At 35.7% G+C, this 26,962-nt stretch overlaps 1 protein-coding gene across 2 annotated transcripts in view; it reads right to left on the reverse strand.

Annotated features, from left to right (window-relative positions):
- The window catches only part of METTL8 (methyltransferase 8, tRNA N3-cytidine), an 87,059-nt gene that overhangs the window by 52,173 nt on the left and 7,924 nt on the right, over positions 1-26,962 (reverse strand). Inside the window, exon 2 of one of the 2 annotated variants that reach the window (XM_081262227.1) lies at positions 361-515. The exons of the other annotated variant lie outside the window; for it this stretch is intronic. Within the exon in view, the coding sequence (XP_081118353.1) occupies positions 361-503 (143 nt within the window). The 5' untranslated portion in view covers positions 504-515. The remainder of the gene's footprint in view (positions 1-360; positions 516-26,962) is intronic. 2 annotated transcript variants of the gene reach the window in all.

The following is a 26,962-nucleotide window of genomic DNA, read 5'->3' on the forward strand; positions in this document are numbered from 1 at the left end:
AGGGAATTCCGGGGGAGGTCCTGGGCCCCGGTTCCAGTAGACGCGCGCAGGGGTGGACCGGTTTTTGGCTTGCGGGCGCTAGGGAGTATTGGCGGCTTTTTCAAAAATAAAGTTTTGTTCCTGCTTGAGTGGATCGTGATTCTGTGCCCAGCCAGACTGAGGCACCACTTTTCCATTTTCATTAGCAAAGCAATTTAGAACTAGAAACACATTAAGTCAGGACTGGCTACCCTTGCTTTACTCTACAACCTAAATAAAAACAATAGTTTTAAAAATCCTTTCTTGGTACTAAATTTAAATAATATCACTGGTGATATTTAATAAACATACATAATATCAGACCTAAAAAAGAGAACTCACCACATATTGTGCTCAAAAACTTTGGCTGGGTCAGTTAAAATTCTTGATCCCAGAGGGGCCACTGGGTGGGAACCACTGTGGCATCTGTGTGGCACCTTTCTTAGTCTTAGGCAGCAAATATAATTTCTCCAAGTCACATTCATCCTCAGCAGTACCTGCAAAGTCACAAATAATTAGTCAGTATGGACTAAATGGTATATTGCTTAATAGTCAAAACTGGTTCCTACAGGTTTACAACCTCAGAAAGGACATGGAAACCAAACATCTAAAAATGAAAGATGGGTACGATAGTGCCTCTTCTGAATTATTCTCAGGCCAAAAGAAAGGAAAGTTTAGGGTGGGTAATATTGGCTGGAATTTTTCATAAACTACAGCCTCCACCAACTGTGCTTTGTTGGGTATGTGCTTGCTTAATTTTTTGCATGTGGCCAAATTACACAAGCCCAAAATCTGAATTTTGCATACAAAAGACAGTTTTTTAAAAAAGATTTTACTATTTTGTTTTGGGAATTCTAGGAAATATATTTCTAGGAGATAGTTCAAGACCAAAAACCCCAAGTGTAGTGGCAAAATAAGAAAACAAGCCTTTATTAAATCTCATTCTTCATACGGAAATAATACAAAAAATAATTCAAATAAATAATACCATATTAAGACAGGATCCTAGCAATTCTTAATATTAACAATTCTATATACATATATTTTTTGAAGAATAGTCAGTAATATGGTTGCATAATGGATTGCCCTATATAAAATACAAGCTTTAATCTTTGCCCACGAGAACTGCTTAGTTGATTAGCCCAAACCTTGATCCCTATTTTGGAAGACTAATTGAAAGAGTATGACATCTTGGGCTGGGGTTAGCTTAGTGGTACAGTGCTTGCCTACCATGTGTAAGGTACTGGGCTCGATCCTTAGGACCACATAAAAGTAAATAAATAAATAAAGGTATTGTATCCATCTGTAACTAAAAATATATTTTTTTAAAATAGTATGACATCTTTTATGTACTGGTAAATATATCACTTTAAAATCTTTATGGAAAAGTGTTTTGTTTTTAAGGAAATAAAGACATTATAAAGAGCGTGGCACAGTGACTCTGGAGGCTGAAGTAGCAGGATGGCAAGTTTGAGGCAGGCATGGAACTTTCCAAGACTCTGTCTCCAAAAAAAGAAAAAAAAAAAGCTGGAGATGTAGCTCAGTGGTATGGCACAACTGGGTTCAATCCCCAGCAAGCAGATGATGGTAGTAAGGAACTCTAGAAGAGCTTTCTTTTCCCAATAAGAATCTATTGTAATGGTGTTCAGCATTTCAAGTTGTTCATCACAAGATTCAGCCTGGTGCTGTAAGCTGTCAGGTAGAAACAGATGCTGAAAGGTGTGTATACATAATATGCATTGAGGGCTATTGGAAGTGCTATTAGGCATAAAAATGCAATGTATTATGCATCCTTTGCCACCTTTCTGAAAATGAATGGAATTTAAGACTGGGAATTCCAAAATGAACTGCAGAAAATTAAAAAAAAAAATTTCATTGTGCTTTTAAACATAAAATTCAGGATTTTGCCTTTTGGAAAAAAAAAGGAGGGGTTAAGCTTAGTCATACACACCAGAAGGACTGCAATAGTTCACATGTGACTAACAGTGATGAGAAATGAAGCATTCAGTAGCTGGTGCAGAAGCCTGTTTCTTGTTTATTTTTCTTCTCCACTAAATGCAAGTTCTTTGGTGGAGCAAATGAAATAAAATGCTTCACCTACTATACCTTTACCCTGAAGCGCCTTTGTTCTTTTTGCTAGCCAGTGTTCTACTCACAAAACGCTGCCTACAAAATTATTTTTAGATCTCTTTCTGCACTGAATATTATTCACAAAATGTTGTGTATGCTGAAGAGTAGAAACTGATTACACATAGAAAGAGAGGCAATTCATGCTCACAAGGCTAAAATGATGTAAATGTTTCTCACCAGGAAAGTCAAATTGAAATGAAATTTTAATCCAAATAATCATGTGATACTTATCTATAGCTAGCTATATATAGAAAAAGAAAAGAGAAGAAAAAAGGTAAGAGTTTTTCCTCATTATAAATGATCAAGAACCTCTGTAGACAGTCAGAGGCTAAAAAAATAGATAAATAAATAAAACCATACTGTTTATTAGGAAATTCAAGAAAATGTCAGAGAAATGTATGCCTTGCAGGCTGCTAGTCTGTAGAGAGAATCCTTTGTGGCCAGGGCCTAACATGGTAATTTCCTTGCTTAGGCAACTGTTTCTCTCATTAACCAAACATCTTTATCTACTTCATTTATCTGTAACAGTCACACACAGTATTGTGTTGCTATTTATCTTTTAAATTATACAAATATACAATAAATTTATATAATATAAAATACAACATAGATTAATACATAATAAAATCATGAAAATGCCTTCTCATCTAAATCGAAAGCTTCTGGAGGCAACACAAAGCTGCTCATGAATTAAATGTTTGAGTGATTACATAAAAATGATACTTGTCTGACATTTAATTGGAAGGAAATTCATATTCTCACTCATAAAAAGAGTGACAATATACAGGCAATGATCATGTTATATTGACTAAAATATTCTACAAACATGTTTTATGATATGTTAAACGTAAGGTTTACCAGGTCATGGTTCTATGTTGGAATGGGAAAAGAAAGGCAGAACTAGCACCAAATAGTTCTGGTAGTGAAAGTTGGTTTGCAGCACCACAGTGACCCATTCACTTTATGTGCCTCCCTTAAACTCTCTTGGCATACTCTAATTTGAATACAAGTTTAAGATATTATTCACATAATGAAACCGTGTGCCTAAATAGTATTTTTATTTGAAATGATACACAATAGTATAGTTTAAAATATTTCATTGACCCAAAAGAAGGCAGTAAAGAAACAAATGGAATTTTTAAAATTACCAAGGTTTATTTATTTATTGCAGTGCTAGGGACTGGACCCATGACTGCATACATGCTAAGCAAGTGCTCTACCACTGATCTATAGCCCCAGCCCCAAGATGGCAACAATATTAAATGTAAATGGATTCTAATTAACAATAATCGAAAGAACACTATACCTAACGACAGCAGAATGCTCAATCTCTTCTTCATATGAACCTGCAACATTCACCAAAATAGGCCCTTTTTGCTGGACTATAAGACAATCTCATTAAATTCCAAAAAACCGACATGTTTGAAATAAACAATATCTAGAAAAATTCCCAAATACTTGGAACTAACCAACATGCTTTTAAATAACCTATGGATTAAGACCAACTCTTAAGGGAAAATTTAAAAATATGCTGAACTGGGGCTGGGGTTACAGCTCAGCAGCAGAGCACATGACTGATACTTGTGAGGCACTGGATTCGATCTTCAGCACCACATAAAAACAAAGAAAATAAATAAAGAAAAGATATTGTGTCCATATTAAAAAAATCTTAAAAAATGTTGTTTGATCTTTAGCATCACATAAAAATGAAGAAATTAAATAAAGATATTGTGTCCATATTAAAAAATCTTTAAAAATATGTTGAACTGAATTATAATCACAAAATATCAAAGTAAAATATCTACTGCAAGTAAAGCAGTAGAGGAAAATGTATCATTTTTAATGCCTCTATTAGGAGAAAGATCCCAATCAATGATCTCAGCTTCTTCTTTAAAAATGGAAAATAAGAAGTAAACTAGATCCAAAGTAAGTAAAAGAAATGAAATCATAAAAAAGAGGAAATCAAGGAAATAGAAAATAGATAAAACAGGGAAAACGAAAACCTAAAATTAGTTCTTTGAAAACAATAATAAATTTCTAGCAAGACTAATTTCAAATGTGTATTTCAGAAAACACAAATTTCCAATAATAGGAATGACCCAGCAATACTGAAAAGCTAAAGGTTGTTAAGGATAATTTTTACTTTATTCATGACAAACACTTTGAAAAACACAACTTACTGAAACAACACAAGAGAAAATTTAAATAGCACTAAGTTTATTAAATAAGTTCAATTTGTAATTTAAAGCAAAATAAATACCATATCCATCAAGATGGCTATTAAAAATCAACAACAAAAACAGAAAATAACAAGTATTGACAAGGATATGAATAAAATGGAACTCAAACAATGCTGATGGAATGAAAATAACGTACCTGTTATAGAAAATAATATGGGGAACCCTCAAAACATTAAACATAGAAATACCATATGATCCAGCAATTTCACTTTTGAGTATATATCCAAAAGAAGTCAAAGCAAGGGCACTGAGTAATTTTACATCCATATTCAGAACAGCATTGGTCATAAAAGAAAAAGATGGAAGGAAAACTCAAGTGGCCATTGAAAGATAAATGACTAAGAAATAAAGCAATATAAACTTACGACAGAGTATTATTCAACCTTAAAAAAGAATGATTTTAGCTGGGCTCAGTGGCTCACACCAGCAATCCCTGTGACTGGGGAGGCTGAGGCAAGAAGATGCAAGTTCGAAGCCAGCCTCATAAGTGTAGCAAGACCTTCAGCAAATTAATGAAACCCTGTCTCAAAATTAAAAATAAAAAATATTGGGGATGTAGCTCAGAGATAGATGCCCCTGGGTTAAATCCCAAGTAACCCCTCCCCGAAAAAAAGATTATGATGATGATGATGATGATGATGATTATTATTATTATTTTAGTGCTGAGGACTAAACCAAGGACCTCGTGCATGGTAGATAAGCACTCTATACCCCTAGCCCAAGAAGACATTTTTGACACAGGTTACAATATGGATGAATCTTAAAGACAATACTAACTCTGTCATAAAAGTACAAATACTGTATGATTCCTTTTTATGAAGTTTCTAGGGAAGTCAATAGACAAAAAGTAGAGTGATGGTTACCTGTGAAGGAAAAATGGGAAGTTGAAGAGTTTAGTAAGTACGGGGTAGGGGAGAGGAAATGGGAAAGATGTAGGTTGAAGGATATAAAATTGCAGATATGCAGGATAGACAAATATAGAGAGGTAATGTACGACATGAGGGATACTGTCAATAATATTGTACTGCATTTGGGATTTTTGCTAAAAAATAAGTTATCTTGATATACACATAGAAAAAGAGGTAACTCTGAGATGATGCATATGCTCATTTGCTTGACTACAGTAATCATTTCACTGTTCATATGTAGTGATATTAAAACATCTTATTTTATAACTTCAATATATAAATTTTTTAAAAAGAAGCTAGACCAAAAGAAAGAACTTTTTAAAAGAGGGTACAGTTTTAGAAGGGAAAGATGAAAAAGTTCTGGAGATGGATGGATTGTATGTACAACAATGTTAACATAATACCACTGAACTGTACACTTAACAATTATTAAAATGGTAAATTTTATGTTATGTATATTTTACAACAACAATGAAAAAAAAAAAAACAAGCAAACACCTTCCCACAAAGAAAACTATAGAGGGCTGGGGTTGTGGCTCAGCGGTAGAGTGCTCGCCTAGCACGTTCAAGGCCTTAAGCTCAATCCTCAGCATCATAAAAACATAAAAATAAAGAAAGAAAGCTGAAGACCTGATGACCTCATTAATGAACATCAAATATTTCAAGAAGAAACAATATCAATCTTACACAATCTTAAAACAGAAGAGAGAACACTTCCCCACTTAAGTCTTAAGAGACCAGCCCAATTGTGAGAGAGCACGCTAGTGTGAAGTAAAGGTTTGAACACGGGCCATATTCTTACATTTCAGTTTTTCCATAGACCTAGGGCTTCACGTTTCAAGTTATAAAGTGTCTGTGAGAAATAAAACTTGAAGATTTCTAAAGAGGATAAACATAGACAAGCGTTTTCTAAGTGTGCCTTCGTGTAGTTTTAATTGCTAAGGCTGAGGGTCACAAACTGCATAGCAATGTTTTGGTTAAAGGTGAAATTGATCCATAAGACTAGAGTGGAGTTGAAGATTCCTGTTGCCTAGTATTTTTTATCATTGCTTTTCTGTGCTTAGATACACAAATACTATTGTGTTATAATTGCCTATGATATCAGTATAGTAATATGCTATACAAGATTATAGCCTAGGAGCAATAGGTTACACCATATAGTTTAGGTGTAAAGTAGGTTATACCATTTAGATTTGTGTAAGTATACTCTATGATGTTCACACAATGACAAAATTGCCTAACGACACATTTCTTAGAACATTATCTCTATCATTAAGTGACATGCTATATTTTTGTACTTCAGTTCAGGACAGAAAAATATTAAGAAGGCAACAAAAATCTCCACAAATCCTGCATTGCTTGAATTTTTATTTACTTTAGGAAGCATCTGAAAATATGATTTTGACCTTTTGCTTAGCTCAAACTAATTCTGCCATATCAAATTCTAGTCTGTGTAATCAAGTGGCATTTCTTTTACTTCCTTTGCCTACAGGTTCCCACTTTCAGCTTACCATTCTATGATGGTTCTATCCTTTGAATCCTGTAAAGTCCAAAATGAAAAGAATGAGAATAACTTTAGGGCCATGGCCCTCTCAGATCAAGGCCAAGACTCAGCCATGAATAGTCAATTGGCTGAAGAAGTCCCTTAGGAATAGACCCAGAAAGGAACTGATCTCATACACGTATCATATTGACAGAGTGTCATTATCAGTAGCAATTCTTATGCTATCAACTATACAGAGGTATGCTGTGAAGAGCTGACAGACTTCCCGCCAGCTGAGGGTCTAAGGAGGTATGTGTCTATTTTAGAATGCAACAAAAGAACAAAAGTATAAAATGACTTGGTTTTTGTAGACAGTATGACAAGCCAAGGAGAAGATGGTTTTAACACAAGTTTTCAGGGTCAGCTGCCACCACCACCACCACGACAACGAGCTTAATAGCTTCATGAGATCTTGATCAAAAGGACAACTTTTGGGGAATATATCTCTGCAACCCAACTCTAAATTTTGGCCTGATGCCTTACTTGCCTTCTATTAAAATGGAGACCTTTTCACAATAACCTACACACCATATCAACATATTACCATATCAACAAACTATGACATATATTACTGGAATAGGTAAAATATATATTACACACATGAAAAAAATCTTAAATAATTGTAATTTTTAATTTTGTACTTTTATTTCATAAAAAGGAGGACTTTGGTAAAAGAAAACACCCCACCATATATTTTGTAAACTGAAAAAAAAAATTTAGAATTTAAGTACCAACTTCAATTTACCTTTCATGTAAATCTCAATTTTTAAAAAAAAAAGTTAAATATTTACTTTGTGTCAAATATTTACTACCTTTTCCTTAATATCCTTGGGGGACTGGTTCCAGGACTCCTGTGGATACCAAAATCCATGGATGCTAAGTCCTTTTCATACAATGAAGTAGTATTTCGTTTTATGCACATCCTTCTCTATACTTTAAATTATCTTTAGAATACAGCCAGGTGTGGTGCCCTTTAAGATGAATGAAAAAAGAAAATGTAGTACACACAATGGAATATTATTACTCAGCCATAAAGAAGAATGAAATTATGACATTTGCCAGTAAATGGATAGAACTGGAGACTAACAAAGTGAAATAAACTAATCCCAAAAAAACAAAAGAAAAGGCTGAATATTCTCTCTGATGTGCTGATTTAAAATAGGCAGGTGGTAGTTGGCGGGTGGAGGGGGGGGCATGGAGGTTCACTGGATTGGACAGGGCGAAGTGGGGGGAAGGAAAAGGGGATGGGAATGGGAAAGACAGTAGAATGAATCACTTTCCGATGCTCATATATAAATACATGACCAATGTAACTCCATGACAACCACAAAAATGGGAAGTTACACTTCAAGTATGTATGATATGTCAAAATACACTCCACTATCATGTATAATTAAAAAGAATAAACAAAAAATTAAAAAATAGGTGTCCCGGAGAAGGGGCCCAGCGGCCCGCTGGCGTGGTAGACAGATCACACCAATTGGAGGAAGGGCCCAGCCGCTGCCTGCACCTGCACGGTAGGCAGACCTGTGACCTGGAGAACCTGGAGAACAGGCCCAGCGGCTCGCCTGCGCGGTAGACAGACCTCCCCAGTTGGAGGAGCCTAGCCTCCTGCCGGTGCGTAGACAGACCACTCCAACTGGAGGAGGGGCCCTGCCACCCGCCCGTGCGGTCACCTGACCGAGCTCTTGACAAACATAAGGTTTCCCTAACACCCCCACCTCATCAAACACCTTATGAGAAAAACTGATGGAACTCATCTTGGAAAATCCCACCAACCCTTAAAACCCACCAACCGGTTGGCTGGCGTGGCTACCAGTATGGTTCTGCAGCGGATCAGGCACCTGGTTTACATCTCAGAGAATAAAGAGTAGAGAAGCCACAGGTGGAAGCTCAAGTCCTCTCACACTGACTACCACCACCATCCTGAACCCAGAGACTCAAGCTAGGAATAGACAACGCCACCAACTAGAAGAAATGAAAACAAAGTTCTGAGAGACATTTTTTTTCTTTTTTTCTTTCTTTTTCTCTCCTCTCTCTCTCTTTTTAGCCATTCACCCAGTCTCCTCTACCCTTCCCCCTCGGGTCTTCGCAACGTCAACATATGTGAAACCAAAAATTGTGCACGAAAAAGGTCTTTAACAACTGAATCACCAGAATAATGAGTAGTCTTACTGGAGAGCCCATGCCCCATTTTTTCTTTCTTTCTTTTTTTTTTAAATATTTTTTTAGTTATACATGGACACAATATCTTTATTTTGTTTATTTATTTTTATGTGGTGCTGAGGATCAAACCCAGGGTCTCTCATGTGGGAGGTGAGCACTCTAACCACTGAGCCACAACCCCAGCCCCACTTTTTCTTTTTTTGAATAGCTTTATTGTTCATTTACCTTCACCCACTATCTACTACTATTATACACTGCATACACAAAAGGGATCACAGCACTGATTCTCCAGCTTTTACTGAAGTTGCCACTGATTTAAAGAGGTCCAAATTTCTTCTCTTCCTTCATCCCTGTTTCTTGAGTCTTAATCAAATAGCATGCAATGGCATTGGGAGGCATCAGTCATTTTTCTTTCCAGGATTCCAGTCTCAAGATACAGGCAAAGGGCTCTTGCATCACCTAAAAAATGTTAACATTTTTAACAGAGTTCTTTTCAGTGGGCTGTTTTTACTCAGCTGAGGAATAGAGGCAAAGAAGTACTTATTTCCCTTTCCTTTTAAGCTTGATCTTTTCTTACATTTCAAGACTGCTACAGGATAGAGGAACCCCAAAGAACTAGAGAAAGTAGTGCTACTGTGTGTGAGAATATACAATGATTATGTTTGGAGCACTTAGCTGACTCTGGGTAAAAACTATTTGTAAGTGTGCCTAAGAATGATTCCCAGTTGTCTCAGCTAACTGAAACCCCAATGGAGAGAAAATATGGTTGATTGTAGTCTAAACGCCTGCCCACTATTTAAAAGTTAACTACCCTTCAATGTTTCCAGGGTTCCAAGCTTCCTTTAAATAAATAAATTAGTGAGATACTCATGTCTTTACCTTTGTAACTGTTTAGCTTTTCTTCTCAGCTGGAAATCTAGTACAAAGGTTTCATTCAAAGGAGCAAATATCATCTAGATAAAGCTGCACTAAACATTACCTGAGAGGACAGCATTAATGAGAACAAATTAAAGTGCTATTGTTGTACTGTTTTGGAGAGTGAAAGCCTACAGGTAAGAAACACTTAAGTCTCAACTACGCTGCAATGAACAGGAAGCTTCAATTAACCCTGGCAATTTCAGAGAACTCTGAGGGTGACCATCTGCAAGGTAAACAGCTCACGCAGTTCACACATCTTGTTTTAATTTTTCTTTGGATGATTATAATTTCAGGGTATAAATAAGGTTATTAGCAAGAACAGAACAACAACAATAATTACAGTAAGTATTTGCAGAGCACTTTGATCCCACTATGACGTCAAGTCCCTCTGCAGCTTCAAAATGCAAATCTCATGCTTAGTGTTTTCTCTCCAGGACCGCCCTGAAAGGTGGCCACACCAAGCACTTGTGTACACAAAAAGAAGCTACTGGGACTCGGAAGTTTTTCTTTAAGGGATTTCATGTAAGCTCATTTCAAAGTCATCTCAAACCAAAGTATCTGAAGAGTATATATTATTCTAATTACTCTGAAACTTGCCTCCAAACACATTATGTGGGACCAGAATGACATCAGTTTTAACTCATCCTACTGGCATTTCATATGTCTATGTGACAGTAACTTTTGGAGACATTAACCAAATTGGCGGGCTTTGTATTCATTCTTTCTGTGTGATGAGTCTTTATAAGTGTGGTAAGGATGAGATTAATGGAGTTCTGCCCTTACTAAGTTTTTTGCTTTTTTAAACATTGCAGAAATCCCTGTCTTTAGGTACATCAGGTGATAGGAGATGCTTATACCCACATGCAAGATTTACTCAGTCATGTTTGAACTGATTTATCAATTAGGCTGCCCTTGTTGAAAATTAGACTTATAAAAAATTCAAGTCATATGTAGATGTCAGATATAAAAAATCTGAACTACATCATTAGTGAATAAAAATGCCCCATGAATGTATTTCTATAATTTCAAAAAAACATAAAATTCAAGAAAGCAGAGGTTATAGCACTGTGTAAATTTATTTTTAAAGAATACAATTCATTATAATTTGGAAAAAACAAACAACAAAGCAAACTGCACCAAGTTATATCAGGTAAAATTCTGACTGCCACACCACAGGCAACACAACCCTACCAGATAAGGATACAGGGGGGAAAAATTTGGAAAGGGTACAATTTCCACATAAGAACAGATGAGTTGAAAGTTTTTAGGGAGTACTACAGAATTCTACAGAATTATGGATGATATATGGTAGAGGCAATAAATAGTAGAAGGAAGACTCATGTTCTATTAGAGCACAGAAGAATGAATGACCCAGTCTATTCATAATGGTTTAGAGAAGCTTCATGGTGGAGGTAATACTAGTGCTGGATGTAGAAGAATGAGTGGGAATATTCCAAGAGATAATAGTGAAAGCCAGGGCATTTCAGGTAAAGGGATTAGCACAAATAAAGACAAAGCAGCTTGAATGCACATGGGATAGTCAGAATTAAAAAGCGTTTGGAGGGCTAGGAGTACTTGCCTTGCATGCACAAGGCCATGGGTTCAATCCCCTGCACCACCAAAAAAAAAAAAAAGTATTTGGAAAAAGGTGCTGACCTAAGTAACTCTGCATATGAATAAAGTCTGCAAGACTAAAGGCAGTAGGAACTATGATAAGCTATGCTGTAGTTGACAAAAATGTTTTCAGTTCTGGGGCTGGGGTTGTGGCTCAGCGGTTGAGCACTCCCCTACCACGGGTGAGGCCCGGGTAATTAATTAAAGATATTGTATCCAGCTACAACTAAAAATAAATATTTTAAAAAATGTTTTCAATTCTGAAACCACCACTTTAGTAAACAGGAATTGAATAATTGATAGACAGTAGGTGGTTGAAGCTAGTTTTCTCATTGTTCCAGTGGGAGATTACAGATAAGTGAGGGAGAAGGCTATAATAAAGCATGTGGTAACTGATTACAATTGAAGCCATCAAATGAGCTTATATTTAGTTTAATATAAATAGAGGTCTTTCCCATAGAAATATCTGTAGATGTAGATGTGTATACTTGGGTTGGTATATATTCATATACCTCCTCATTTATCAGCTGAGTGACTCTAAAAGCAACCTTACTCCAGTAACTACAAGCACACCCAGAATCCGCTAGTGTCTTCTTTTTTTAATATTTATTTTTTAGTTGTAGTTGGACACGATATCTTTATTTTATTTATTTATTTTTTTATGTGGTGCTGAGGATCGAACCCAGGGCCCTGCACACGCAAGGTGAGCACTGTACCACTGAGCTATATAACCCCAGCCCCACTAGTTTCTACTACTATTTCTCTAATGAAAAGGAACCAGACTCTTTGGAAAAAAGGCTGATTCTAGGAATTGGAAAGAGACACAAAATGAGCCTGGAACATCTTATACTAATAGAAAGTAAGGTTGTACTAAAAAGCAAACAAAAGACCAAAAACAAAACAAAACAAAACAAAACAACACCACCCCAAATCCCCAAACTCCTCCATCATAAAGGTATGTCAAAAAGGCACAGGAGCCAATTCAAAGACCTCCCAATGACCAATGCTAGAAAAAATATTTTGAGCAAAAAATAACTTTTTTGAATTAAAATCCAAGTATAAAATAAATACCCACATATATATTATTTAAATAACTAAATAAATAAACAAATGGGGTCGAAACGATCAATCTTCCATGCAAAATAATCCCAGATAATTTACATAAATAATATGAATTTAGAAGGTGGAACAGGACCCCTCATGCCTTATGTTCAAGAGAAAAATATGGAAAGGGGGAAAGAGAATAACTCTGCAGTGGAGAAACTTGATATAGACATCCCTAGCCAGGTGATCAAGGTTAACATCAATAGTGACAGGTCATGCTGATAGCATGTACTCTTTGGAGTCGGGGGTACATGGCCTTGCTACATTGCCCAGGCTGGCCTTGAACTTGCAATCCTCCTACCTCAGCTTCCCAAGGAGCTGGGATTATACCACCTGGAAAAGCATGCACTCTTGATATAAAAATGACACTATAACTTTGTGTTCCTTCTCCCCAAACTTCATAACCTCAGTCTAATTGTAAGAAAAACATCAGTGAATCCCAGTAAAGCACCTGACTAGTTCTCCTCAAAACTGTCAAGATCAACAAACATAAGGGATGCCTCAGAAACCATCAGAGCCAAAATAAATCTAAGGAGATACTATGACACATTTTAAAAGCTGTATTAGAGGCTGGGGTTGTGGCTCAGCAGTAGAGCACTTGCCTAGCACATACAAGGCCCTAGGTTTGATCCTCAGCACCACATAAAAATAAATAAATAAAATAAAGACATTGTGTCCAACTACAACTAAGAAATAAATATTTTTTAGAAAGCTGTATTAATCTGCTTGAGTGGCCATAACAAAATATCATTGACTAGGAAGCTTAAAAAAACATTTTTTTCTCTTAGGTATTGAGGCTAGAAACTCAAATTCAAGGTGCTGGCTGAATGTATTCACACAGAGGGAAAGAAGGAGGGAGAGCAGGAGAGAGGGAGGAAGAGGCAGAAATGTCTGATGTGTATTCCTTTTTTTTTTTTTTTTTTTTTTGAGATGGAGGTCTCCTTAAGTTGCCCAGACTTGTGATCCTCCCACTTCAGCCTCCCAAGTAGCTAGGTTATAAGCATGTACTACAACACCCAGTTTCCCTTCCCTTTTTTTTTTTTTTTTTAAATAAGGGTACCTATTCAGTTAGAGCCCCATTCTTACCACATCCGTTAACCTTTATTACCTCCATTCAGGCCCCGGTTCTAAATATAATCCCATGGGGAGTTGGGGCTTTGACATATAAATTTTGAGGGGATACAATGCAGTCCATAATGAAAACCAACTCAGAGTCAAGAGTGGGCTGGCCTTAGGATGGCATGGTACAATTTTAGAATGAAACCAATCATGAGGTAGGAAAACCAGGAAGATAAAAAAGAAGTTATGACCCACTGTTAGGTAGTTGGATTAAATTTCATTTGAACAAGTTCCTTCCGTTTTTTTTTAAACCCCCCCCCCAGTTATTGAGCCAATATATTCCCTTAACTGTTTAAACCAGCCTGATTTTTCTGTTAGCTGCACCCAAAAATAATCTAGATAGTAAAACAGTACTTAATTTCTTCTACCACCTGGTAATTTAGCAGCAAAATATTGAGTTTGAACTCTGTCAAAGCTTGTAGGACAGAAAGTAATGGAGATTTGGGATGGTGGAGCTGAGAGAAAATATAACTAGCGACCATGAAGTAAGCCCATGTGTATTAGAAAAAACTGATAAAGAGGATGAAAAGACAATAGGAGGGATCAGGTGAGCTGATGGACTCCATGTGGCTGAAGAAAACAGGGGAGGGGGAAATAAATAGGAGGTACTGGTTAGTAACCAGGCCATCTGAGTTTGCTAACCTCTGCTCCTAGTAAGAAAAACAGTAACACTTAGACCACTTTGAATCAGAAGTTCTGAAGGTGTGGCTGAAAACACAAGGCCACAAACACCTTCAAAGGAGAAACATTTTGGCATTGGCAAAAGCTAAAACATAGATTTCATTCATTATTTCATTTTAATCTTCTGAAGGTTAGTATAAAAAGATCTCCATCTCTTGCTCTTTTGAACAGTCTTCCACTGGGCATATCTCCTAAACAGAGTTTGTCAAAAGAAGGTCCTAAGACAGTTTTTTAAGTTATGTTTTATTATGTTTATAATCTTAAAGTAAAATGAATAGAAGCACATGTATAATTGCTACTTTGTTTCAGTGCCTATGTTTGCATTTATGATCTTGTGAGCAACAAGCAGCACAGAAGTAGTATGTAAATAATGCATCTGAGTATATAGCACACTGTAAAAATTTTTGCAGTATTTTGAAAAGAGAAAAGCAGTAAGGTAATTGAGCAGACAGCATACAACTGCATAGATGGGCTGAAGTCAAAAGAACCTGTTGGTGATGGTCACTGCCTTGTTTATAATGGTAGTAGCAATTTAGCTTCAGAAAAACATCAGCAGTCACACTATAATGCTGCAAGTTTTATTCGTTTTATGAATGTATTTATACTTTTTTTTAACTTTATGGCTGAATACGAGCTCTATGCACAGAGACTTTATACCCAGATTTCTGTTTATAAACAATATAGTAAAAACATTTTAAGTCAACCCAAGGGTATAAGAATGTTTCTGTTAGAGCCTTATATCTCAACATTAAGAAATATAGTACTAAAAGGTTCTATTCCAGAGAAATCTACTCTTACTTTTCCTTAGTAGAAGAAATACTCCAAGTAGGGTGGAATCACTTCACCTCAATTCTCCTTGGAAAGCAATTTCAAGTAGAGGTGGAAGAGTCTGAACTAAGTTGAATACAGGTTAGTTTGACAGTCTCTGGCATTATACTTGATTTTGCTGACTTCAATTTCCTGAATAAAATGTGGCTAATAAGATTATTTCAAAAGAAAGGAAGCTTCCAGGAGGTTATACATGTAGCACAGTACTGGGATCATGGTTAAAGTATTCAAAGTTAGCTGATATTACTTACTGTTCTTATTAGTCTGGCTGTCCTAACAATTCCCACAGGACTTCATGAATACCACAAGGTTAAGCCTTCCACTAAGATGATTTTTAAACAGCTCTAGTAATCCCAACTTCCCAAGGAGGTCAAAGACTAATTTATTAATAAATTTAAGTAGAATAGTAGAAAGAGTGCTGAACAGAGAACCAAGTTCAACTTCTGGTTCTGCTACCTATTATTCATGATTTTGGGAAAATTACTTACTTAGCCTAAACCTACAAGCTCATGTATAAAATGGAGGTGATTCCTAAGTCACAGAGTTCTTATAAAGAAAATGATAAACCATGTGTTGCTTCACAAATAAAAAGTGAAATAATTATTCAATGAATTCTCTAACATTTTAATGGACACTTCTTAAAGTTTGAAAAGGAAAAAAATAAACACAATGAAATCAATAATTAATTCCCACATCTCACTGTCTAGAAATCCTGCTGAGTGGTCAAGTAGGACAAGTTAAACTAAAAGTAATATCAAGTATCTTAGTGCAACACTGCATGCAGGAAGCAAAACATGTGGTTCCCCAATGTTCCATTTCCTCCCTCCCTAATAAACAGCACTGGGTGAAGATCATGTAGATATAGCATAGATGGGAAAATGGTCTCACTGTCAAGGAGCTTGGAAAAATAAAGACACCTACTTATTTATGATACCTTGGGGCTGAGAGTGGGGAGCTTGGAGTGGAATGGTACAGACTCAAGTAGACACAGTGTCTCAAGTCCCCCAATAAAAGAGCCCTCTGAAAGAAAGCTCTTGGGCTAGAAACACAGCCACACATATGAACATGGCAGGGGGAACTGTAATCCCACCTCCAAATGGCACTGGGCAGCTTCTCCCCATGATGCCTTCCAGATAAAGCCTTGTAGTTGCCTATGGTCAGCCCAAAGGGAAACATGTAGGATTTCCACCTTGTGCGAGACTCCTCATGTACCCAAAGAAAAAGGAAATACAATCATTCTTTACTGAACACATAATAAACTTTATCCCAAGAAACCATATAAACTTCAAAAGAATAAATAAATTTCAAGTATAGTTTAGGCCTAGGGATGTAGCTTAGTTGGTCCTGTAGCTTGTCTAACATGCATGAGGCCCTGGGTTAGATCCTCAGCACCACACACATAAAAAGGATCTAAAAAGTCTACGAAGAATAATACCACAGCAGGCTGCTTAATTATAATAATTAAGAATATAATTATTAATTATTTTCTTAATCTCCAAAGAACTGTTATCATTAGTTTGGCTCAAGGAACACATCAAACCTTAGTAATCTCCAACCTATGAAAGGTCTTATTCCTAAAATCCTTTGTAAGACAGTTGTTAAGAGCTCAGAAGCACAATTTCTATAAGAACATTTTAAATGGTAATTAAGATACCAGGCTAGTTCACACATGCTTTTTAAATCCATAATGTGGATGAAAAGAAATGTGTTTGTTTATTTCAAATGGTCTTAGAAAACTGGCAAATTCCATTTTCCCAAATAGCTGAAACACTGCCAATCCATACTGCCTGGGGCAACTTGAATCTTATTTAATACAAAAACAATCTGATTAAATGATGATTCTTTTAAAACAACAACAAAAACCATAAAATCTGTCAGCTATCTTTCTGCCATCTGACAACATAATGGGTGTCTAGAAGGTAATGTTATTTAACTAATCACTAGAGCAGTACTCAAAACAAGTGTTGTCCCCTCAAATAAGTCATAATAGATATTATAATTTATTATCATAATAGGAAAACAGTTCTGATATGCCATTTTCAGAGAATGTCCTCATAGCAAGCTATTATTCTTTTTCATATTCTCAATGGTGGTAAACTCTTTAACTTTAGGATAATATCCTTTGTTCTCAGAGTAAGTTGTTCTTGTATAAACCCCAACATAACCAGCTTGGAAGATCATATTCATTAAGATAATAGTTTCTGGTATGTTCTTTTTCTTAGTTTTCAACAGTCGAATCTCATAAATCATGTTCACACAGTACATACTGTAATACCACAAATGATAGTATCCTTAGTGCGTGCTCTTTTAAGAAGCCAAAACTATCTGGAAATATGAGTCAAATGTTTTCAAAAAGTGGGTTTTTCTTTTTTTAAAACAGAAAATATACATGGGAGAAGAAAAGATCCCTCTATAAATGCAATAAAGATAGTATAAAACACCTAGCAATAAACAGCCAAAAATGCACAGACTGATGCTACAAAGAAAGCTAGTCTGTCTCTTCAGAGGGACACGGAAGACAGTTTTAATAAATAGTACATGGGTTTCTGAAGCTGAAGACTCATTACTGTAAAAATGTAAATTCTCCCCAAAATAATCTATGAAATTAAAATAATTCCAATTAAAATTCCAAAAATGTTCTTGGGGGACTTGAACAAATAATTTAAGAGTTCATCTGGAAGAAAAAACATGCAGAAAGTGCAAGGAAAATAGTGGAGGGAAAAAGAGTGATGTTGGTTGTAGTAGGGTGGGGGTAGGGCTGGGAAGCATGCTTGCCCTTCCAAACATTACAAAACAAGTAAATTCAGGCTATGCCTCTAATGCCAGGATATAGTTATTACAAATGGAACAGAATAAAATTTGAGGAACTTGCCAACACATATGTAAGAATATATACATATTTATTTGTAATACAACTAGGATTTCAAATCAGCAGGTTAAAGCTGCCCTATTCAGAGAACTATATTTAAAAAATGGACTACCACTTGGGGAAAAAAAGTTATATCCCTACTCCATATCTACATATCTAACATAAAAACAAACTCTAGATAAATTAACCTTTTAAAAGTAAAAAAATCATATCTTAATAGGCCTAGAAAAATTACAGGTAAATATTTCTAAAAAGTGAGGTAGAAAAGACTTCTAAGCATGATATCAAGTCATGAAGTATAGAAAAAGAAAGAAAACAACAAATAGATTGCTTACACAAACATGCAGGAGAAAATACGCTATAAAAGATGGTGAGAATATCTGTAAAACATTACAATGTGTTACTATTAACGTATAAGAAATGTTCAGAAAATAAGTAAAATGACTCAGTATAAAATATGCTAATGCCATGAACAACCATTCACAAAGGAAATACAAATGCCCACTAAACATTTATGAATAACTTGGGAATTCTTTTCATAAGTCAGAGAAGGCACTACTCAACCTGGCTTAAGTAATAATAAAGGAATAATATACTTTATAACTGGAAGTGCAGGGTTGAGCAAGTTCCAAATGTGGTTTTGTCTGCAATTCTACACCATCATTAAGGATCCAGGTTCCTGCCATTTCCCCATCTTGCTCTTCACGGCACCACCTTCATCCTAAAATCAGGTCCCTTTGCTAATAACAAAATGGCTGTAGCCAGGGTAGCCATTACACCAACAGCAACGGCTAGAGGAAGAAAAAAACTCTCTTTTTATCTCTTTTAGGATAACAAGCTCCCCAGCACACTTGCTCTCAAATTTCACTGGCCAGAATTGGATCAGAAACTATTCCACAATAAATGTCTGGGGAGAGAATGAGTTACTATGACTCTCTTAGCTAAAGGTTCTCAAAGTGTGGTCCTTGGATCCCTGGGGGCTCCCAAGACCTTTTCAAGAGATCTTCAGAAGATTAGAATTATTTTCATAATAGTATCAACATGTTAATTGCCTCTTTTTTTTTTTTTTTTTTTTACTGCCTTGACATTTGCACTGATGGTACACAGGCAATATGGATAAAAGGGCTAGCACCTGAGCCTGAATCAAAGTACTGGCAGATTATATTGAACGTTCCTGTCTTCATTAACCATGCACTCACAGGGAGAAAAAAAAAAAAAAGCCAGTTTCACATAAGCATTTCTTGAGTAAAGCAATAAAAATTGCTTTCATGGAGCACCATTTTTACTTTGACATTTTCTCAAAAATAAACAAAGTAATAGTCAGAAAAACAACTAATACCATTTGCTGCCCTTGATAAAATTTAGAATTCTGAAAAACCTGTGTCCACCACTGTGAGCATAATAGCTTTCTAGTACTTACATACTGTTCTGATGAGAATAAGATATTTTTGATAGTGTATAATGAAATGTGTCAACTAATATTTTCCAGATGACCAAGATATGATGTTACAAAATCATGCAAGGGGAGTGAAAGATCACTCAAAGTGCAAAATAGACCAATGGATCTGAATGCAGCAAAATACAAAATTGTTATTTACATGGCTTCAAATTTTAGAGTGAAGTAAACTTTTTTTTTTTTTTTTTTGGTGATACCAGGATTAAACCCAGGGGCTCTTCACCACTGAGCTACATTTCCAGCCTTTTATTTTACTTTAGAGACAAAGTCACACTATGTTGCTGAGGTTGGCCTCAAACTTGTGATCCTCTTGCCTCAGCCTCCTGAGTTGTTGGGACTATAGGTGTGTGCCGATGCAATTGGCTGCAGTTAACCTTAAAGAAACTACCACATAATGAAATTTGGCGTAGCATCAAAGCAAAATAACCATACTCTTCTGAAGAGACTATTACAGCATTCCTCTCCCTTCTATCTATTTATATATCTGTGTGATATCAGATTTCTTCATATATATATCAATTAAAATAACAGAAGATGCAGAAGCAGATATAAGAATCCAGTTTTCTCTTAGGCTAGACATTAAGAAGACCTGCAAAAATGCAAAACAATGCCAGTCTTCTAATGAATTTCTTTCTTTGGGAAAATATTTCATATAAAAACGTTATTCATGCTATCATGAGAATGCTATTTATTACTATTTTAAAAAGATTTAATAAATATTTAATTTTTTTCTTAGGTTTAGTTTCTAATACAGTAAACATCTATAGCTATGAACAGAAGGAAGAAAAAAAAGCTCTTTGGGGGCTTACATAATTTTTGAGTGCCATTGTCTTAGATTAATTTTCTAGAATGACATAGCTAATAGAAACTACACCATAAATAAATAAACAAATAAGCAAGCCAGGCATGGTGGCACACATTTGAAATCCCAGCTACTTGGAAGGCTGACGGAGAAAAATGGCAAGTTCAAGGCCAGCCTCAGCAACTTTGCAAGATCCAGCCTTAAACAAAAGGGCTGGGGATGTACCTCAGTGGCAGAGTGTTTGCCTAGTATGCACAAGGCCCCAGGTTCAATCCAAGCATCACGAAAAGAAAAAGTGCAACCATTTCCTTACTATCATTGTGGCACAGATGAAACGCTGTGATCAGTAGTGGGCAGGAACAGGTATCCTTCCACACCGAGGGAGACTGAACTGAGACTTTTCTGAGGGGAATTTGATGATGTGTATGAACATTTTTAATAGGAAAAAAGCAATAAAAATTCCATTTTTCATTCTAAGAATATAATCAGAAGAATGCATTAAGGATTTGTCACAGCATTTTTTATACATAATACTGAAAAACTACAATGCAAATAGTCATCTTTAGAGGATTGAATAGAAAGGAAATTTATGTAGCCACTTAAAATGTTGCTAAAAAAATGAAATTTATTGATATGAAAAGATGTCCATAACTTGGTAAGTGGGAAAAAATAAGGTACAAAAGAGTCTATATAGTATGATCTTGTTTTTAAAAATTAACACATATTTATCAAGAAATATACAAATGCATAGAGAAAATCCAGGAGAATTTATAGTAGTTTTCTCTGATTGAAAGGCTCATAGAGAGCTTCGTATTCTTTTTATATATCTTGAAATGTTCTTTCCTCTAAGTAAATTCAAATTACTTTTATAATCATAAAACAAAATACTTTTTAAATCACCAGGTACACAAATTCTATATTATAATTGTTAGTAGAAGATCCAAAAATTTTCCTGGTAGTCACCCATTTACATGAAGGAAAAATACTTATGATTACTGATCAATCTGTAAGAGCCTGGTTAGTAGGACCCAGACAAAATGCTGTATCTAGGATCTAAATACCCTGGGGCAAAGAAGTTCCGAGAAAGGTGGCTTAAAGACCAAATGAGGCAAAGGGTTGCAGATGCTGATGAAGGTGGGACCAAAAAAAACCCCTGCCTGTAGAAAGAAATTATTAGAAAAGGAAGAGGCAGAAAACATACTAGTGACCCACACTAGAATTCCAAATTCCAATTATCTAGAAACTTACTATTCAACTATGGCAGGCATTTGCCACCTTGTTTTTCTGCTTTTTTACTCAAAGTTACTTTAACTGTATATATTTATAGATGTAGTGTGGTACAATGACACATAATATATACAACATGTAACGATCAAATCAGTATAATTAGCATTTCTATCTACAATACCTTTATCACTTGTGTTAGAAACCTTTTGTACTTGGTCTTCTAGTTCTTTTTTTTTTTTTTTTGTCTTCTAGTTCTTTATAAAATAAATTGTGAACTAGTTACTCCATGTGCTATAGAACAGTGTGCCTATTTCTTCCTAGTACCTGCTATCAGATCTCCTTCTAGCCCTATTCTCCCTCCCCCCATTCCTAGCCTCTAGTGACGACTGTTCTACTCTCTACTTCTAAATTGCTGTTAAGAAAAAAAAAAAAAAAAAAAATTGCTGTTAAGCATTATGGCTGCTCTGTCTATCCACTTGGTGACTGTTTTTCTGATGCGCCACGATCTTTTCATTTATAGTACTTGTTAATCATCAGATAGCAAACACAGGTGGCCCCATCAGGTTTGCCTATCCTCGAGCTGTCCCTGAAGCCAGCTCCTGGGAAGACTTGTGCACCCTCTGCTGGTCAGCTCCACAGCAGGACAAGAGGTTCTGTGTTAGGAGGAGACAGCTTCCTAAATCACAGGGATTCATCTTTGCATACTCCAATAATTTCAGTGAAGAATTTGGGAGTCATTTCCCCAAACTGTTACTTGAAAGAGATAACTCTAGACTAAAACAAAGGAAAACATCATAAAAGCTAAAGTGCTATGAGAAAATATTCCATCCAAAGCATTGTAGGTTCAAGTAATTTCTATTTGTTACTTAATAATTAAAGTATCCAGATGACAGCAACATTTAATATGACTATAAGTCTCCTTTAGAACTTAACTCTGGTTGAAAACCCAAGAATCATTACAACAGATGATATCCGTATAGGTTTTATAACTTACAGAGAGCTCTCAAATTCATCTTTATACCTAATCCTCATAAGGATTAATAAGGAATCTACTGAAGACTGAGATTGTTAATTCTATGCCTTGAATATGAGGTGTCCCCTAAAAGCTTCTGTGTTAATGCAGGAATTTTCAGAGGTGAAATGATTAGATTATGAGAACTGAAACTTAGTCCATCCTAATTTGAATAAACTAACTGGATGGTTACTGTAAGCAGGTGGGGTATGGATGGAGGAGGCAGGTCACTAGGGGCATGCACTGGAGAGTTCATCTTCCCTGTTGCCCCTTCCCCATCTCTGTCTTTCTATCTCTCAGCTTTCTGGCCACCATGAGCAGAGCATCTTTCCTCCCCATGCCTCCCCATGGTATTCTGCCTTACTTCAGGCCCACATCAGTGGAGTGGGCCATCCATGGACTGAAGCTCTGAAACCATGACCCAAAATAAAGTTTTCCTTCTCTAAGTTTTTCTTGTCTGATGTTTTGGTCACAACAACACAAAGCTGACTAACACAGTTAACTTCAGAATTACTGTGTGGTATGTCTATGCCTATAAAAAGTAGATCCTGTCAGGCTCTGTATCTTCTGCATTCACTTAGTTACTACAACTCATGAAGCATGAAACTGGGTTAAAGTCTTGGTCCTGCTTTCTCTTAAATCTTTACAATCTTAATAATTTCCCTTATAATAAGCAAAACATTATGGATACTGTTTTGTTGGAAAACCAACTAAAATATTGGTCTGCTGAAAGAGAGATGCACTAAATTCATCTATAATCACAGAGATTCCCCCAAACAAAAGAATGGAGAGTTAATAATTGGAGAACCAATTATAGTGTATGCTTTTGTCATTTACTCTTAGTCCTTTACAATATATACTAACCCATTTAGTCATCCCAAGAATCTATTCAATAGATAAAGAAATTGAGGCACAGAGAGGTTAAATAATTTTAGTTAATTAGGGTAACAAGGGTCACACGGTTAGTAAGTGGTGAGACTCAGATCAGGCTGAGGCTGGAACTTGAGTTCATCTTGTTGACCACTAGCTGTGATCCCTCTATACAGAAGTGTCTACCATATTTCTGTTGTATTTTGGCAGGGCGGGGGGACCAGGGGTTGAACCCAGGGGCACATCCCCAGCATTCTTTCTTTGTGTGTGTATTTTATTTAGAGACAGGGTCTCACTGAGTTGCTTAGAGCCTTGCTAAATTGCTAAGTTGCTAAGATTATTAGATTATAACATAATAGTACTTTATTTATTTTGTTGCTCAAAGTGTTCCAGCTTGACCACTGAAGGCTCTTTCAGTTATTTCCAATATCCTTCTGATACACCCCATCATTATGTTTTTTTGTTTTGTTTTGTTTTGAGTACTTTCTTTGGCATTATAGGATGCTGCAGGCTCATCTTATTTATTCCTTGAGCCAATCCTAAAATCAGCCATTTCTCCAAAAGTCTTTGTTTCCTTTATTAGAGAATAGTCTGGAAACTGGGTATTGTTCCTTGCTATTGTCTTTGCTTTTGGCCCTCACAATGGACAAAAAAAGGAAATATATGTGTGTACAATAAACCAATTATGTACACACACCTACATACTTAAAACAATTTTTGGATGTAGGTGGTCACAATACCTTTATTTTATTTATTTATTTATTTTTATGTGGTGCTGATGATCAAACCCAGTGCCTCACACGTGCCAGGTGGGCACTCTACCACTGAGCCATGATCCCAGCCCCATATACCTATATTTATAAATGTTTTTATATGTATCTATTTCTATCAAAATCAAACTAGAGATGACACTAATATTTAATTCTGACCTATTTTACATGGTTCATGCTAGCTTTCTGTTCTTGCTTATTTATAGTTTCCACTGCAACAGTAAGAAACACAATTCTTAACACCACCATCCAATTATTAATTGTTCCATTCCAGTATACATATATAGTGGTTTCAGAATCATTAACCCACACCTCTGTGGAAAACTACTAGCTAAAGTATAGGGGGTTACATACAGTTCCCATTACCATTAATTTTTTGTGGGTTTTTTTTTTTTGTTGTTGTTGGTTTTGTTTTGTATTGTTTTTTGGTATTGGAGATTGAATTCAGTGGCATTTTACCTCCGAGTTACACCCCTGGTCCTTTAAAAAAAAAGTTTGTTTTTTGACACATGGTCTTGTTAAGTTGCCAAGGCTGACCAAGAACTTGCACTCCTCATGCCTCAGTCTCCTGAATTTGGGATTACAGGCAAATGCCAGCACACCAGGCTTGCCTTAGTCTTACACAGTTATTCATGTCAGCACTTTTTCCATGGTCCCTTTTAGTGGGATCATTGCCTACATTTGTAAATACAGTTTGGTTTTGGTACAGTCTGTATTTCGTACTGGTATCCTTACTGCACCTAAATTATTTTTTACATTGTGCATACATTAAGATTCTCTCTGAGGTTGAGGAGTATAGCTCAGTTGTAGAAGATGTGGTTAGGATGTGAGGCCCTTAGTTCAATCCCTAGCACACACACACACACACACACACACACAAAAAAAAAAAAAAAAGAAAGAAAGATTTACTCTGTGCTGTAACTGTAGGGGTTTTATAGTATCATATACCCATCATTTTATACAGTATCATACAAAATAGTTTCATCAACCTAAAAAATCCCTGGTTAATCAACCCTCTCTCCTCCAGAGCTCTGTTTCTGTTACATTCTTCTAACAGATAATATACTTTCATTCTTTCCCCTTATACCATGTTCGTATTTGTAAACATATGTGATCTCACTTCAATCCTAAATGTTTCCACTTAGCAGATGACTGAATGAAACTCAAGGAGAGTAAGAGGCTCACTCAACATCTCAGTAAGTGGCACTGGCACTAGAACTTGTGCCTTCTAACTCCTGGTATGATGCTCTTTCTACTACACAATCCTTTCTTCTTTTCAGCAGCAAGTGGATGGCTGTGCAGTGAGACAAGAATAAAAGGTAGAAGTGGTGGTAAGTGGTCATTTAAATTATATCTCATATTAACTAAACCTTTCACACTAAAAACATGAGAAAGTGGAATTCTAATTCTGGAAATTTGATGAACTTGACACCTTAAAAAAATTGTTATACAGCTCCCAAAATGCTGGATAAATTAATTTTTAAAAATATCTTGTTAAATACATCACTGAGCCACCAAGAAAAACAAATCCTCAGAAACCAAAGGTTAGCAAAATTGCAGAGCTGAATGAGTATTGAAGCCAGCAGCTACCCAAAGCCTACAATGTATGAAAAACAAAGCATCATAGAAATTCATCTGAATAAGCTCATTTGATTAACATTAAGAAATATATTTATGAATTTTACTGCATTATCAAATTAAAGGTAAAAATCATCTCACCTTAGCAGCTGCAGAGAAAGCATTTGATAAAATACAACATCCATTCATGATTAAAAATCAAATAAAAATTTTAGCAAATGTGGAATTGAAAAGAATTTCATTAACTTGATAAAGGGAAGCTGCCAATTGCCTTGTCTTCCTTAATGGCAAAATATTGAAAGTATTCCCTTTATAAACATGAATAAGACAAGGATGCTCATTAACAATAGTTCTATTCAAGAGTGTACTGGCCACCATGGTAATAAAGGAAAGAGAAACATAAAGTCAAAGGGTTGAGAAGGAAGGAGCAAAATTATCACAATTTCCTGAGGACACAACTATCTACACAGAAAATCTTCCAAATCCTACTAATGATGATAATTACTATTAAAGATAATGTTTTTCAAGATTGCTAAATAAGAGACCAGTTATACAAAAAGATAACAGCATTTTTATATAATAGTAAAATATAATTTAAAATCCCGATTATGTGGTATATATACACAATGGAATTTTATTCAGCCATAAAGAAGAATGAAATAATGGCACTGATGGTAAATGGATGGAAATGGAGAAAATTATGCTAAGTAAAATATGCCAGACTCAAATAATCAAGGGTTGAATGTTTTCTCTCATATGTGGAAGCTAGAGCAAAATAAGGAAAAGAAGGTGGTTGGGGAGGGTACTGGATATCTTAAAGGTACAGGAAATATCAGTAGAGCAGAAGAATGAGAATGAAGGAGGAAGGAAAGGAAAAGGGGAAGAAATAGGGAATGAATTTAAAAAAATCATATTATATTCATGCATAAAGGTACCAAAGGGAATTTTCCATATATATATATATATAAAATAGAATTTTTTATATATATGTGTATAGATAGATATGAAAGGAAGTTTAATAGAGAAGGGAGAAGAGGGATAGGGAGGAGGGAAGTAAAAGGGGAGATGGGGATTGAAATAAAATTTCTTGCATGTATGATTTTGTCAAA

This window comes from Spermophilus citellus (genome assembly GCF_964194105.1).
Source record: "Spermophilus citellus genome assembly, chromosome: 11".
NCBI classification, from domain to species: Eukaryota; Metazoa; Chordata; class Mammalia; order Rodentia; family Sciuridae; genus Spermophilus; species Spermophilus citellus.